The 17,333-nt window shown below is 41.7% G+C and overlaps 1 protein-coding gene across 1 annotated transcript in view; it reads right to left on the reverse strand.

Moving 5' to 3' along the window:
* Nucleotides 1–9,579: 9,579 nt before the first annotated feature.
* LOC131403157 (centrosomal protein kizuna-like) overlaps nucleotides 9,580–17,333 on the reverse strand; it is a 67,030-nt gene continuing 59,276 nt past the window's right edge. The window contains exons 8-9 of the mRNA XM_058537483.1: nucleotides 12,091–12,195; nucleotides 9,580–9,680 (exon numbers count right to left, since the gene is read on the reverse strand). Coding sequence (XP_058393466.1) covers nucleotides 9,589–9,680; nucleotides 12,091–12,195 — 197 coding nt within the window. The 3' untranslated portion in view covers nucleotides 9,580–9,588. The remainder of the gene's footprint in view (nucleotides 9,681–12,090; nucleotides 12,196–17,333) is intronic.

Genomic DNA, 17,333 nt, shown 5'->3' on the forward strand with positions numbered 1-17,333 from the left:
GCAGATGTTAGCTCAGGGCCGGTCTTCCTCACAAAAAAAAAAAACTCATCAAAAATACTGGATGACATAAGTCAAAAGAACAGCACTTTCAAAGATTTGAGGGAAACTAATTTGCAAGCTCAAACTTGATGCCTAGCTAATGACCACTCATGTGTACAAGGGTAGAACAGATTCAGAAAACTCACACCCCGCACAGCATTTCTTAAGAATTCAATTGAGAATAAAAACCAAGGAAGGATTTAGGCTAAGAAAGATGATCAGAAAATAGTACCCTCAACTGAAGAAAGGAATTTTTAAAGATTTTATTTATTTATTTTTCCCCCAAAGCCCCAGTACATAGTTGTCTGTCTTAGCTGCACATCCTTCTAGTTGCTGTATGTGGGACGCGGCCTCAGCATGGCTGGAGGAGTGGTGCCTCGGTGCGCACCCGGGATCCGAACCCGGGCCGCTGGCAGCGGAGCACACGCACTTAACCGCTAAGCCACGGGGCCGGCCCGAAGAAAGGAATTTTTAAAAATCTCAGGAAGCAGCTTTCCAGCAAGCCTAAAGAACCAGGTGTGACAGCAACAGAAATAAAGACCTCAAGAAGGAGTCTCCAAGAAGAAAGAGGACTTGATAGAATACCTAATAAAACAGCGAGTTTGGATGTGGAACCGTATAAAGAGGAAAACAGAAAGAGAACACCAAGAAAAAGACAAAAGTAGCACAAGAAAAGAAACAGTATCACAGCATAACTTGAATCTGGAAAGTGACAAGAATTTACAATACTATTTGATTTTTCAGCTTTTAAAACAATCCCATATATAGCCAAAGCCCTGACAATTTAATTTGGGATGCCAACAAGGCAAAAGGACAGCTGGCAAGCTTGGGGTGAAGAGTAAGAGCAGCAGAGGTAGAAAAGCTAATACCTAACCTTAGAAAGTGAGAAGTCAAGGGATACTTTAAACAGAAGACGTAATAAAAAAGACACATTACTCAAAGTTATAAAGCTTACCAAGAGAAGAAATAAAGACAGTGATTTACTATTAGGAATGGGGCAGGGGATGCCGCATAAGTGACGCAATCCTCTTCTATCATAGCTAGAATTCAATAGATAGATCCAAAACCAATAAATCAGGCATAATCATGATATCTAGAGACAGAACCAAAACAGTTAAAAATGGTTATCTCTACAGAGTAGAAATGGGATGAGATGCAAGTCAAGTTTGATGGAAGTTTTAAAAACAAAGGAAACCAGCATTCAGTTTAACACTTTCTCTTTGGGAAAAACACAAGGAATACTGAAACTGCCGTCAAAACCAGGCTTTCGGTTCCTCCTGGATAGGAGCTAAGTAAAAATCAAGATCTCACCAACCTCAGCAAAAGAATGCAGTTCACTGTGACTGATGGGCACTTCCTTCAAAAACGAAGGGGCGAGGGGCATGAAGCGCCGCTGAACCTTCCCAATCCAGAAATTCCAAGCACAAAATCGAACTCGGACGGGATCACGGAACGATAAAGAGAAAACTCAATAATGGCCAGAAGTCGACACATACATTAACAAACAACCAACCAAGTATTTAACTGCATCCAGGAATTCTGAAAATTTCAACAAGCCTTCTGTCCAGCAGTCGGGGCACCTAGAGAAGGGGGCACTTATGAGACTTCTGTCTCGTCCTAGACGTTTCTAAGATGCTGCTTTCACCGTAGGATCTAAAACAGCAACAACAGTCCTTTCACACCAGGAGAAAACCTTTCGAGCACGGGCAGTAAACAACAGAAAGCTCGCCGCGGGGGGGTGACTTTACAAGGTTGTGAGAGGCTGGGATCAACACGTGCGCCTCGCTCCCCAGCTAACTCAGCGGGCCAGGCGTGTGCAGCCCAACACCTTCGAGCCTGTTCTGAAACCCGAAACGCACTGCGCCGAGAGGAAACACAGCCGTGGGCGGGGCCTTCCGGGCCGGAAAAAGCGGGCAGGGGAGGAGCAGCCCTCCAGCGAGCACAGACCCCGCTCGGCCCTCGCCCCGCCGAGGCTGCTCTCCCAGGGCCCCGACAACGAGTGTCGGCGACCAACCGCGTGTCGGGCCGCGGCTGCCCGCGGGGCCCACAGAGCAGCGCGGGCCCCGGCGCGGCACCCCGGGGACAGGCGGCGGGTCCCGAGGGCCGCGGCCCAGACGCGCTGGGGCTCCGAGCTTGCCGCCACGCACCTCCTCACCTTCTTTTCCACGCAGTCGACAATGATGGACGGGGACTTGCGGCTGAGCCAGCGAGAGAAAGCCGGGCCTCCCATAGCAGCGGCGCGGCCCTCGACGAACGTAACCAGACAGACAGGCGGGAGCGGCAGCCGCGGCACCGGGACTTCCTCCCACGTGCGCGCCGTCGACGGGAAGTGATGTCACGGCGCCGCCGCCGCAGGGGAAGCCGAGAAGGAGGCTCGCGGCCGGGCTGGTTGTCGGATTCGGGGTTCTACGGCTGACCGGGTGGTGGGGGCTGCGGCTGGCCTCGCTTGCGGCGTTAGCTTTCAGTGGTGCCAGCCCTGAAGCCCGAGGTCGACCTCATGTGAGTCGCGGGGAATCCCGGGCTGCGCTGGCGTCTTGCTTCCCCAGCCCTCGGGTTCCACTGGGGCGGGATCCCCGTGCTCCGCAGGCGCCCGGGGAGGTAGGTCTTCCTTGCCGGTTTGATCACCTCCTTTTTCTCACCCATCTCAATTCAGAGTAGAATCAAAGCATCTAAACACACTCATTATTTCTATGTCCTGGTTTCTCCCGGTTTTGTGCCACAGTACATACTTGGACTATGAAAAGGAATATTTTTAGGTATTTTACACGAATGATGGCTGGTTTGCGTAACTCCCTTTAGTTATAAAATGGGATCTAGCCGGCATTTAGCATCTAATTGAACCTTCCAGCTACATTTATGAGTATAAAATAATTGCTGATATCACTCTCCAGCATTTATTTGAGCGCTTACCACATACTAAAGCTTTGGCTAAGTGATTATCTCATTTAATTGTCACGTGAACCTTCTGAGAGTGTTACATATTATCATCTTCATGGAACAGATGAGAAAGCCAAGCTGTAAAGGGGTTAAGTTACTTGCTTATTCATACTGCTGTGTTTCAGTCCAAGTAAAGATCATTTAATGCTCTGTCCTTACACTAACAGGATGCTTTTATCCTTTATTTTCTGATGGCTTCAAATCCTTTTTTTAAGCATATACAAAGAGATCTGGAAGAAGAGAGATTTATGTCCATTTGTTCAAGCCTGGAAGTGTTTCTCCATGGAATCCCCTCTTGGCTTGACAAATCACGCTCAGTCCTAAAGGCTCACCTCAAGAGGCCTTTATGAAAGTATTTCTCCTTGCTACCTGGTGTGCAAATATTTACTGCCCCTTCCTCTGTGGTCTGATGCCACTTTAAACTTCTTTAAACTGTTTAAACTGCTGGTGTGGAAATTAAGAGAAATGGTTAGCCCATGTTTCACTTAAGGACAGCCAGAACTATTCCGGAGTATTATGTCTATTGTGAAGTCCCTCATTTCTTCTGGAAACAGGCCCTCCTCGTCAAGTATTTGGTTCCCCTAGGAGGTGCTGTGTTCTTGTAAGACCACACAAGGTAGGTGATTGAACAGCTGGGCAAATTGGGCCATTGAGAGTCCTTGCCCAGCATTTTTGAACTGAGAACCACAGGAAGGTGGTAAGGCAGTCCCTCCCAGATAGCTGAAAGCTGAAAGAGAATGGGACTTGCTGCCAGTCCGCAATGAGAGAAGCAGATTTAAGTCCCTGGTTCCAGTGGTTTTTGAGTACAGCTAAATCCCTCTTCCTGCAGTTTGGTTGGTAAACCTATTCTTTAATTCTATGAGCCAGTAAATTCTCCTTTTGTCCCACGCTAGTTTGGGACAAAACAATGGAGGCCAGAAGGCAGTGGGATAGCACATATAAAGTGCTGAAGGAAAAAACTGTTAACTAAGAATTCTATATTCAGGAAAGGTACTGTTCAAAAATGAAGAAAAAATAAAGACTTTGCCAGATAAACAAAAATTGAGAGAATTCATTGCTAGTAGACCTGATTTACAAGAAATACTAAAGAAAGTTCTTCAGGCTGAAAACAAGTGACCCCAGTAAAGGTAATTATACATATTTTTTATCCTTTCTATTCTTAACTGATTTAAAAACCAATTGTATAAAATAATATCACACAACGTATCATGGCTTAAAACGCACAATTTAATATAAGTGTAATATATTTCCTAGTAACAGCCCAAAAGGAGGTGGATGGAAGCAAAGTTGCAATGAGCTAAGGAAATGACTGCAGATGGTAAAATGATAATTATAACAATGCAATGTTGAGTTTGTAACATTAACAGATATAATACATATAACAACAATACCAAAAAAAAAAGGGAAAATGGGAATCAAGCTGCATAGCAGTAAAGGTTCTACATATTACCCAAATTCAGCTAGTACAAATCTAAAGCTGATGAGACGTGTATAGTAAACCCTAGAGCAATTACGTAAAAAAATTCCAAAAAAAAACTAAAAAAAAGATCACTAATGAAATTAAAATGCTACATTAGAAAATACATATAGAAAACAAAAACTAAAATGGCCGATGTAAATCCAACTATATCAGTAACATTAAATGTGAATAGATTGAACAATCAAAAGGGAAAGATTGTTAGATTAGATTTAAAAAAAACATGATCCAACTATATGTTGTCTACAGGAGACACACGAGAGTCACAGAGACAAAAACACTGAAAGTAAATAGATGGGGACAAATATCATGCAAACAGCAACCACAAGAAAGCTGGATTGGCTGGACTAACATCAGACAAAATAGACTTTAAAACAAGAATACTAGAGACAGTGACATTTTATAATGATGAAATGGTCAATAGTTCAAGACATAACAATTAAAAACATATATGCATCTATTAATGGAGCATTGAAATACATGAAACTTTTAATAGAAATGAAAACAGACAATTCAACAATAGTTGGAGACTTCAATACCCCACTTTCAATAATGTATAGAACAATTAGACAGAAGATCAACAAGGAAATAGACGACTTGAACAACACTACAAACCAACCAGATCTAACAGACTTCTACAGAGCACTCCATCCAACAACAGAATATACATTCTCAAGTACATAGGGAACATTCTCCAGAACAGATCAAATGTTGGGCTATAGAACAAACCCCAATAAATTTAAAAGCAGAAAAATAATACAAAGTATGTTCTCCAACCATAATAAAATAAAATTAGAAATCAATAGTAGGAAGAAATCTGGCAAATTCATAAATATGTGGGAATTAAACAACACATTCATGAATAACCAATGAGTCGAAGAAGAAATCTAAAGGGAAATCAGAAAACGCTGGTTCTTTGAAGAGATCAACACAATTGACAAACCTCTGTCCAGTCTGACCAAGAAAAAGAGAGAAGATTCAAATTACTTGAATCAAAAACAAAAGAGAGAAAACAACACTAAGATATCACCTCACGCCCGTTAGAATGGCTATAATCACCAAGCCAAGAAACAACAAACACTGGAGAGGATGTGGAGAAACAGGAACCCTCGTACACAGCTGGTGGGAATGCAAACTGGTGCAGCCTCTATGGAGAACGGTATGGAGATTCCTCAAAGAATTAAAAATAGAGATGCCCTATGATCCAGCTATCCCACTACTGGGAATCTATCCAACGAATCTGAAATCAAAAATCCCAAGGGCCTTATGCACCCCTATGTTCATTGCAGCATTATTCACCATAGCAAGAAGTGGAAGCAACCTAAGTGTCCCTCGACTGATGACTGGATCAAGAAAATGTGGTGTATATATACAATGGAATACTACTCAGCCATAAAAAAAGACAAAATCGTCCCATTTGCAACAACATGGATGGGCCTGGAGGGTATTATGTTAAATGAAGGAAGCCAGAAAGAGAAAGACAAACACTGTATGATCTCATTCATATGTGGAATATAAACCAACACATGGACAGAGAAAACTGTATTGTGGTTACCAGGGGCAATGGGGGTGGGGGGTGGGCACAAGGGTTGAAGGGAGACATATATATGGTGATGGACAAACAAACATGTACAACCCAAAATTTCACAATGTTAAAAACTATTAAAACATCAATTAAAAAAAAGACAAAACTGAAGGAAAAAAAAAAAAAAGACAGGACAAGATTACCAACCTTACAGAAACAAAAAGGATTATAAACAAATACTATGAATAATAGTACACAAATTAGATAACTTAAATGAAATACACAAATTACTAGAAAAACACAAACTACAAAAATGACTCAAGATAATCTGAATAAACCTATAATAAGTGAAGAGATTGAATCAGTAATCCACAAACTATGCACAAAGAAAAGCCCAGGCATAAATGGTTTCACCGCTGAAATCTACCAAACACTCAAGGAAGAATTAACACCAATTCTTACAAAAAAAAAAAAAAAAGAAGAGGAAGAAACACTTTCCACTACATTTTATGGGGCTAATATTACCCCGATACCAAAGTCAGACAAAGATGTCACAAGAAAGCAAAACTACAGGGGCCAGCCTGGTGGCGTAGAGATTAAGTTTGCACGCTCCACTGTGGCGGCCCAGGGTTCACAGGTTTGGATCCCGGGTATGGACTGATGGACCGCTTGTCAAGCCATGCTATGGCGGTGTCCCATATTAAAAAAAAATAAATAGAGGAAGATGGGCACGGATGTTACCCCAGGGCCAATCGTCCTCTGCAAGAAGAGGAAGATTGGCAACGGATGTTAGCTCAGGGCTAATCTTCCTCACCAAAAAAAAAAAGAAAACAAAACTACAGACTAATATCTCTTACCAACATGGATGTAAAAGTCCTCAACAAAATACTAGCTAACTGAATCTAGCAATATATAAAGAGAATTATACACCATGACCAAGTGGGATTTATCCTAGGGATGCAAAGTTGGTTTAACGTCCAAAAACAATTAATGTAATACATCATACAAATAGAATGAAAAACAAAAAATCACAAGACCAACTCAGCAGATGTAGGAAAAAGCATTTGACAAAATCCAACACGCTTTCATGATTTAAAAAAAACTCAATAAACTAGGAACAGAAGGGAAGTTCCTCAATATAAAGGGCATCTACAAAAAATCTCCAGTTAACATCATACTTAATGGTGACATACTGGATGGTTTCCCTTTAAGATTAGGAACAAGACAAAGATTTCCACTCTTGCCATTTCTATTCTAAATTGTAGCCGAGGTTCTAACCAGGGCATTTAGGCAAGAAAAAGAAATAAAAGGCATCTATATCGGAAAGGAGGAGGTAAAACTATCTCTATTTGCATGAAGTGATCCTGTATATAGAAAATCCTAAGGAGTCTACCAAAAAACTATTAGAAGTAATAAATGAGTTCAGCAAGGTTGCAGGATACAAGATCAATATACAAAACCCAATTGAATTTCTATACATTTGCATTGAAAAACCCAAAAGTAAAATTAAGAAAACAATTCCATTCACAATAGTATCCAAAACCAGGAATAAATTAACCAAAGAAATGCAAAACTTATACTCTGAAGTTGATTCTAAATTCATACGGAATTCTAAGGCAACAAGCTACAGCTAACAAAACAATTCTGAAAAAGAAGAATAAATAGTGTAAGACTCATACTTCCCAATTGCAAAAGTTACTACAAAGCAACAGTTGTCAAGACAGTGTGGTACTGGTACAAGGACAAACATACAGATCAATGGAACAGAACTGAAAGACCAGAAATAAACCTATACACCTATGGTCAACTGATTTTTCACAAGAGTGCCCATGGTGCTGTGACAATTGAATAGCTATATGCAAAAGAATGAAGTTAGACCCTAACCTTATCCCATAAGCAAAAGTTTACTCAAAATGGATCATACACTTCAATTGAAGAGCTAAAACTATAAAACACTTAGAAGAACACACAGGCATAAATCTTCATGACCTTGTATTTGGCAATGGACTCTTAGATCTGACACCAAAAGCAGAAGCACCTAAATAAATGAATAAATAAGTTAAACTTCATCATCAAAATTAAGGAACATGAGAAATGTAAAGTTCCTGCTTTAAAATTTCATCAGGGGCAAGCAACTAATTCAAATGGAATGCAGTCATCTAAAGGACATCTTTTTAATGAGAAATGCTATTACTAAAGGAGACTTGGGCTGTTTTAAATGATATTTAGCCCAAAGCAACAAGGGAGGTATTTCAGCAGGTGACTGCTTCCATTCCCATCTATAAATTCTTCCCCAGTGACTCAGTGCCCTTGCCTGATCAGTATTTTATGTTGATGACAAATCTCGCACACAACTCACTTATCATTGCTTGAAAAACTTACAAGAAGTGCTACTGTTTAACAAAACTGAAAAAATATATTTTGTCCTTTATGGAAAATAAGGAAGAAAGTATCAGGAAAGGAAAGAATAATTTAGCTCAAGTACTTGGTAAGAAATAGGAATACAAAAACAAATAACCAGAAATTGCTAGTATATGTATCAGCCATCTCAGAAAGAAGAAACAGGCCACTTTATTTCCTTTAAGGCCTGACATTTTTCTCTCTGCCCTTTTCCGACACCCTCCATTGTGTGGTCTCTAAGCAGCCCTACTGTGAGCAGCTGTAGACGCTAATTCGTGGTTCACTGAGGTGTCAATTGAGTCTTAAACCAAGGAAACAACAGCTGCAAAACAATACTTGACTCTGGTGCAAATATTTTCAAAGGTAGACTAAAGTTTCAACTGTTATTTTAGATAAACAAAACCCCAAACCATAACCTTCCATCAAGTCACAAAACAAAAGAACACGCGGCCGGAGTTTAATTCATTGCGTAGCGACATTTCTCATCGTGTTGCCGCTATTTAGACAGGCTTTCACGACTTTACCTTGACAAACGACTTCCTTCACTAGATGAAAAACTAGCTTCCGAAGCGATTTTGTTAGTTGTCTTTGTCCTGAATGTACCGCTGCCAATATTCAAACCTGTGAGAAGCACAAACATGGAGAGGGAGTGTCAGCCACCACGCAGCAACGAGTGAAGAAGAGGGCTCACAATAACTTTGGTGAAACAAATGTCAACAGGGGAAGATGCTGCTCAAGCCACAGAAGGCAGGGAGCTTCTGAGGCAAGGAACATGTTGATAGAACTCTGAAAGGAAGTGGAGCGTTTTCCGCTGATACTTAGAAGCCACAAAAAATAAAAAATAAAATCATTCGAAGAGCTCTATTCCAAATGACCACGATGCACATGTGAGCACATGGGTCTCTACTACAGCACCATGCACTGGATAATTCACCTTGTTATAACACATGGGCAGCAAGGGATCATCAAAATAATGGGTGCTGGGAACCAGGTCTCAGAAATAACTGACACCGCTGGATGACAGTTACCCACCCCACCCACCCTTAAGCCCTCTGCCAAATCCTCTGTTTTTCCATCTCCCAGGAGAGACTGAATCTCCATTGAAAACCATCAAGGCCACTCTTTAACCAGCCTGAAAAACTTGATGGGGAAGATGCACAATCCACCTCTTTCCTGGAGCCAGGGGAACCAGACTGTTCCCATGATGCTATCAGCGTGCAGGGCAATCCTTGACCTCTGCCCCCTGGGTGACTTCAGCCTTGGATGTTTCTGCTTCAAGTCTGATTCTTAACTGGCAGTCACCTGAGATCACGGATAGAGAGTGCATGGGTGTCTCTGCAAAAGGCATTTGCTGAGTTTCTATCCTGTAACCTGCTTGCCTGCATGTAACCTCTGCAGCCAAGCCATTCTCTTAAGAATGTGTCCGTGCTCAGCCTGAAGAGGGTTTCCATGTGCTTACCAGCATAAGGCCTTTTCAGACATGGAAAGGAAGGCGCAAGGTGGCAGTGGCTTTCCTTAGTGACAGGTCCAGAGGCAGAGACCTAACACATCTGATGCAGAAAGTAAGTGAAACATGCACTGCTTCTTCAATAGTCAGATTTGGGGTGGCTCCTGAGTTCAGGGTGCCCATCCTCACCACTACCTGTAACAGCAGTAGCGGGGTACGCTAACCACGGGGTACATGGCTTCCGTTTCCCTCCACCCTGCCAGCCTGCCTCCTGCTTCTCTTTGGAGCTCAGAGAAGTCCCCAGGATCAGAGTGAGAGCGAGAGAGTGAGAGTGAGAGTGAAAAGTATTGTGTGACCACACGTAAACTAAACGCCAGAGGCCGTATCTGACCTCAGAGATGGCTGACACCACCAGAAGGACTTCTATGATCCCAACGCAGGAAAATGTGGAATCTTGCAAAGCACATAGTGTAAATTTGAGTGTGGAGTGAGGGAACTGAATCTAGGGGTGCTTGATTATACAACCTATAAAGTATCACTTATGAATAAATTAATAAACAAATACATTAATCATTAGTATATTAATAGTAACAACATTTTTTTGTGTGTGTGAGGAAGATGAGCCCTGAGCTAACATCCATGCTAATCCTCCTCTTTTTGCTGAGGAAAACCGGCTCTGAGCTAACATCTATTGCCAATCCTCCTTCTTTTTTTCCCCCAAAGCCCCAATAGATAGTTGTATGTCATAGTTGCGCATCCTTCTAGTTACTGTATGTGGGATGCGGCCTCAGCATGGCTGCAGAAGCGGTGCGTCGGTGTGTGCCCGGGATGCGAACCGGGCCGCCAGTAGCGGAGCACACGCACTTAACCACTAAGCCATGAGGCCGGCCCCCAACATTTTTGATATACATCCAAGGGACTACAACTTATGTCAAATTTACTCATCCTTTGAACTTGTCCAATTAACTATCCATATAAAATAAACTTACCAAACATAGATGTGTGGAGTCACCTTCCAACCACGTGTGTCTGCTAACTGGCTGTAAGGCTCTGAGGGAGGTGCTACTCTCTTGTCGCCTCCTTTTGTGAAATGAGGGGGTTGGATAAATACTTTCTAAATCTCTCTGGATTCTAATTCTGTGACTCAAATGTGAAGAAAGTGGTGAAAAGCAAACGGTTAAGGGCTCACGAGTGCTACATCTTTCCAAAGTGATGAAGCCCTCCATCGGGGCAGAGGCCCTGCTTCATACCTCAGCCAACTACAATGTCTCACATTCGCGGAGTTCACATAACACCCAGCACCACCGCGGCCAGCAGTCGCTGAGGGCTGCTCTCTAACAGGCCCTGTGCTGGGCATTTCGCCTGCAGTGGCTCACTGAATCCTCAAAACAACCAAAATAACAGAATTTTGCAGCAACCAATTCTAACACTAATATTATCTAGGAAATAGCTCTCTGAAGACAGACAGCTAAGTCTAATGCACCATATGTCCCTCGAAAAAATGCCTGTCTGATATAGACATCTTTGAGACAATTGGGAAATCTGGATATGGCCTGGGAATTATGTGATGTTAAGAGATCACTGTTCATTCTGATGGGTGAAATTATGGAATGGTGGTTTATGTAAGGATAAGGAAGTGACTAAGGTGTACTTCCTTCTGTATGAATCCATTTATTTTCACAAAGGGAGCTGAAGTGACATACTAAAAAAAGGTGTAATAAAATAAAAACCAATGAAAATAATAAAAATGCAATAAAGTATAGGAAAACAAAGAAAATTACAATTAAAACAAAAATCCTAGATTGAAGGAACTACACTTAAGCTTAAAATTTAGCTTTACTGGGATTTACAGTCTTTTCATTTAAAAAGCCCAAAGTTTTCCAACATTCTGGTGAGGGAAAATAGCCCAGGATGATGTTCCCCATTGATGATTAAGAAACTGGAAGATGTGGGAAAAGAAAGAATTTGGGGTGTCTCCTGTGGTACTTAGTGACAAGTTACTATCATGACATGCCAGGTATAATCCAAGGGCCTGTAAGGACCATCGCCATGCCAGGGCTGGCACATATCCAGGAGAGAAGACTCTTCCAAATTCTTGTTTGTTAAGGACTGAAAAAGTACTGGCTGATTCTGATCCAGTGATAGCTTATTACAAAGCAAACTCCAGAAACTTTCAAAGAATGACCACCTTTCCCTGAGCACAGCACTAGCTGCTGCCTTGGGTCACCTAGACACTGGCTGTGAGTGCTGAATCTGCTCACTTACCTGACAGTTGTGATGCAGAAGCATCTGCCTTTTGGAACCTGTCTTCAGTTTGATTTGTATTATCCTGAAGGGTAGACCACTTCAGCAACTGGTAGGCTTTTGTTTCTATAGATTTAAAAAAAGGCACAGATAACTGGATATCCACATGCAAAAGAATGAAGTTGGACCCTTACCTTATACCATACACAAAATCAACTCAAAAAGGGTTAAAGACTTAAACATAAGACTGAAAACTATTAAATTCCCAGAAGAAAACATAGGAGAAAAGCTTCAGGACATTGGTTTTGGCAACGATTTCTTGGAGATGACACCAAAAGCACAGTCAACAAAATTAAAAATAGACACACAGGACTATCTCAAACTTAACTTTTGCATGTCAAAGGAAACAATCAACAGAGTGAAAAGGCAACCTACACAATGGGAGAAAATAACTGAAATCATATATTTGAAAACGGGTTAATATCCAGAATATATAAGGAACGTCTACCACTCGACAACAATAACAAAAATCAAATAACCCGATTAAAAATGGGCAAAGTGCTTGAATAGACATTTCTCCATATACAAATGGTCAATAAGCACATGAAAAGATGCTCAAAATCACTAATCACCAGGGAAACGTAAATCAAAACCACAATGAGATATCACCTCACACCCATCAGGATGGCCACTATCAAAAGAACAGAAAATCATCGTTGTGGAGGATGTGGACAAATCGGAACTCTTGTGCACTGCTGGTGGGTGTAGCTATTAGGGAAAACAGTATGGAGCTTCCTCAACAAATTAAAAATAGAATTACTATATGATCCAGCAATCCACTCTGGGTATATATCCAAAAGAACTAAAAACAGGATCTCAAAGAGTTATTGGCACACCCTTGTTCATCACAGCATTTTCCACAATGGCCAAGAGGTGGAAGCAACCCAAATGTCCATCAGTAGTTGAATGGATAAAGAAAATGTGGCATGTACATACAATGGAATATTATGCAGCCTTTAAAAAGAAGGAAATCCTGTCACATACTACAGTGTAGATGAACCCTGAGGACCTTATACTAAGCGAAATAAGCCAGTCACAAGAGGCCAAGTACTGTATGATTCCACTCATATGAAGTAACAAAAGTGGTCAAAATCATAGAAACAGAAAGTGGAAAGGTGGTTATTAAGGGCTGGGAAGAAGGGGGAGGGAGTATTAGTGTTTAGTGGGTATAGTGTTTCAGTATTGCAAGATGAAAAAGTTCTAGAGATCTGTTGCACAGCAATGTGAATATACTTAACACTACTGAGCTGCACACTTAAGAACAGTTAAGATGGTAAATTTAAAGTTATGTATTTTTTACCACAATTAAAATAAAAAGTAGAATTTGTCCATGACAATTCAGGTTTCTGCCTGTTGTCCCAGCATAATAATTAATAGAGTTGTCTTTTGTTAATCAAAAGTTTCCTAATTTAGACAATAAATTATATGGTGACGCTACTTAAGAGACATATGAGCCAAATGCAGTGCAATGGCACAGTTTGGCTACTCATCAAAAAACATCAACTGAAAAGATATCTGCTTGGCTCCTGACTGAACACTGATTGGATATATGATATTGCTAAATTGTTATTAACTGCTTTAGGTGTGAAAAAAATACACAGAAATACTGAATTTTCTACTACCTAGAAACAAGTTTCTTGAATTCCTCCTACGATGTTAACACTTTTCAAATGCATGCAAATTAGTTTTTTGAACTGTCCCTTTTTAGAAACTCTGAAAACAAACAAACGAAAAACAATTTAGTTGAACCCAGGTTTCAAGACTCGAAGTCAAGTTGTATGAATGTATTTGAGGTGGCCAAATTCTAGTCATTATTTTGAGTGGGTCTGTGGATAGGTTCAACTCACAGTAAAATGGTTTCTCTCCAGTCCAGGCCTTGCAGAAGCGGCTACAGGAATGAATCAGAAGACACATAACTGACTGCCTTGGTTGGGCAGCTGGTCCTCTGCAGCACGCGCTGCCCTGGCCCTCAGGCTTGCACATTCGAGTGTGGGGTCTCTGGGCTGAGTGAGGGGCGGGAAGGTCAGGAAGGGGAGGCGGCAGCAGGATGAGCTGGGGGACCCACCGCTGAGAAAATCTAACCAGGCTCATCGTAGGGACAGAGAAGAGCATCTGCAGGGAGCAAAGCCAGGTGCCCCAGAGGGGTCAGCAGCAGCCTGGGCACCCACAGGACACCCTTACCCTGCAGGACTGTTAACAGTGTCTGCTGTAAGTTAAAGTGGGGAAGACTGTTGGGAAAAACAATAAATAATGATCACGTAAAGAACCTGAGAGACACAACTTTCCCATTACCTCAAGGCTCAAGGATGCCTGGATGAAAGAGAGGCTGGAGAAATAGAGTTTTAGCACAGACATAACAAAACAGCATCCACGTCCACATCTCCAACATGGCCACAAACAAAAGGACTCCTGCTGTCAGCACCGGAGGCTGGCAATCACTGCTTTCCTGCTTTTGCTGGTTCAATTTAAGAACTTAACCATGAGCCCCTTATTACTGGATTAAAACTACCGTCACACTGACGAATACAAATGTAACTTATCTTGCCCTACTGAGAATCAATCAAGATAAAAATAAGTACTTAAAATGAGCATCATATTTTGAAATATTAAATGCTATATAGTTAAAATATGTACAGATCAGGGACTCAACTCTGAAAATAATAAATCCTAAGGCAACACTTTTTAACATTGCTGGATTGTGATATTAGTTGGGCAAACCTGAACTAGTATTTTGACAAATTTAATAAAGAAAACACCAGATGTCATGCATGCAGAAGGGGAAAGTACTGTTTTGCATAACTTGTGTATATGTGTTGGGTACTGGCCTAGGACAGAAAGTGTTTCTTGCTGTAGATTAGTCCCACTGTCCTAGGACAGCATCATAACACTCTCCTGTCAGTCCTACTACCTATATTACTTCAGATTTGTGGTAAGGTACTTTTGGGAGAGGAGAAGTATCAATAAAATCAAAGAATTCTAAAAAGGTAAGGAATCACTGTAAAAGAGGTAAAAATGTTCTGTTTTGTTTTTATTCTATAAAGATCAACCAAAAAGTTTTTCAGCTTTTAGGATACAAGTCCAGATCATAATGACCATATGCTATTTCTGCACTCAATTATACTGACTTGGTCAAGGAAAAGAGAGCAAAGATAAAAGTTAAAAAAAAAAAAGAATAGGAAAAGAAAAAAAGAGTAGCTTCTTGGTAAACAAAGGCTCCTGGCAGCTGGAAGCTGGAGTTAGGCTTTCCTCTCATCTATTGTTGTGAGGTAAATCATCTGACTCCAGTGAGCTGGCTCTCCTGCTCCTCAGAAAACACGTGCCTTTTATTTTTAGGAGAAGATTTTCGTGAAAAATATAAAGCTAGTAGTTGTGAGTTAATTTCACATTTGGGAGGATTAAGTATTCTGTCCAAATATAGGACAGTACGGATATTATCACTGGTCTGAGTCTAGCAAAGGAGGAATGTGAAGTGAATTCACATTAGCAGTAAGGGACCATTTTATTTTACCACTCTGGAAAAGAAAGGCCATTTCCATGTTCCACACACTTTCCATTCTGGTTTCCTTCTCTTCCTTCCTCTTATTCTTTTTTTTTAATTGAAGTATAATCAACATACAGCATTATATTAGTTTCAGGTATGCAACATAATGATCCAATATTTGTACATATTGTGAAATGATCACCACAGTTAGTTAACATCAGTCACCATACATAGTTACAAAGTTTCTTTTCTTGTGGGTGAGGAATTGTAGGATCTACCCTTCCCTTGCTTCTTGAAGGACTTGGACTCTGTAACTGGCCTTTCCCTTCAAGGCTGCCCTGAGTCTGCTTTCAACCGTACACAGTTTTGGAGGGATGTAGCTTGTCTCTCCAGTCTCGTTCTCCCAGAGCCCACCCCGCTTCCCAGCCATAGCTCCTTACTGGTATTTGATCTTTAAACCTTCTGTAGCCCTTCTCTAAGCGGAAAGTCAGTGAAGCTCACCCGGACAATTTTTATCTGGGACATAGCCGCCCTGACCTAAGTAATAGAGGGTTGGCAAAAATCAAGCTGAGGACTGCTGGGCACATGGCCTGCTCCCATCCCCGATGCATGCTTCCTCGTGTGGTTTAAGGGCAAAGTGAAGTTTAAAAGGTGAAAGGATTAAGTGTATTCACTTGGAGGAAGAAACACTAACTGAGGCAGGACCAAGACACCAAACCAGCCAGAGGGGTTGGAGCAGGCGGCAGGTGCTGCTGTCTAACAGGAGGTCTGTGTCGGGCAGCAGATGCTCAGAGCTGTGGTCATTCTCCCATGGCATGTATCACACCCTCAGTCACCCCTGTTTTAGTCAGAAGAGCTGCACAAAACATTTGAAGGACTGGGAAACAACCCAAAAAGGAAAAACAAAATTAAGGTTTGGTTAAAAAATAACAATGAGAGGATAAAGGCTACATAGCCTGCGTAGAAACAAGGGAAGAGGGTTTAAGAACAGAAATTGCATAGATTGGACAGGGCAGGATTATAAATGCAGATGCTCTGGGGCCAAGCAGGTAGCACAGAGAAGTGAGTCTGGCCAGCTGGAGAGCACATGCCTGGCCAGAGGGGACAGCTGTTCTCCGGCTACAGCCAACTGCTGCCAGGTGGGAAAGTGGGCCTAGTCTTGCCAGACTCCTGCCTTTCTTAAAAAAAAAAAATGCAACACTGCACAGGCCAAACAGAACACATTGGAAACCTCGAAACTAGATGGTGGTGAGCAATTTTTTCTGTGTTCCCTAAAAGTGGCACAAGAACACTCGGAGAAAAACTTCAGCCAAGGGATATAAGCTAGATGTTAGCAAAAGCTTCCGTAGTTGACAGAGCTGAGAGACCCGGGAACACACTATCAAGGCAGGCTGCAAGAGCTGTGTGGAGGTTTTTAAGTAGCTGCTTGTATCAAATAGACCAGGCTTCAGACTCTTTGGAGGCAAGAGTCTACGTCTTGCTAGGGGCACTCGAACAATTCAGACCTCCTCCTGGAAAAGCCTAGAGGTCTTGGCCAGGACGCCAACTTCATAAGTCAAGTAGGCAAAGCTACGGGCATGAAGTTTCTGGTAACTCAGGCCCAGGCTCTCCTAGAAGGAAGAAGGATAGTGAAGAATCAAGCAGTTCAAAGCTGCACTGTATTGCCCTGCAGATTTATAGTTACGAAATGAATGAACGAACAAAAGAGCAAAAGTAACAAGTC

The sequence above is a fragment of the Diceros bicornis genome, unplaced genomic scaffold (assembly GCF_020826845.1).
Source record: "Diceros bicornis minor isolate mBicDic1 unplaced genomic scaffold, mDicBic1.mat.cur scaffold_55_ctg1, whole genome shotgun sequence".
Lineage (NCBI taxonomy): Eukaryota > Metazoa > Chordata > Mammalia > Perissodactyla > Rhinocerotidae > Diceros > Diceros bicornis.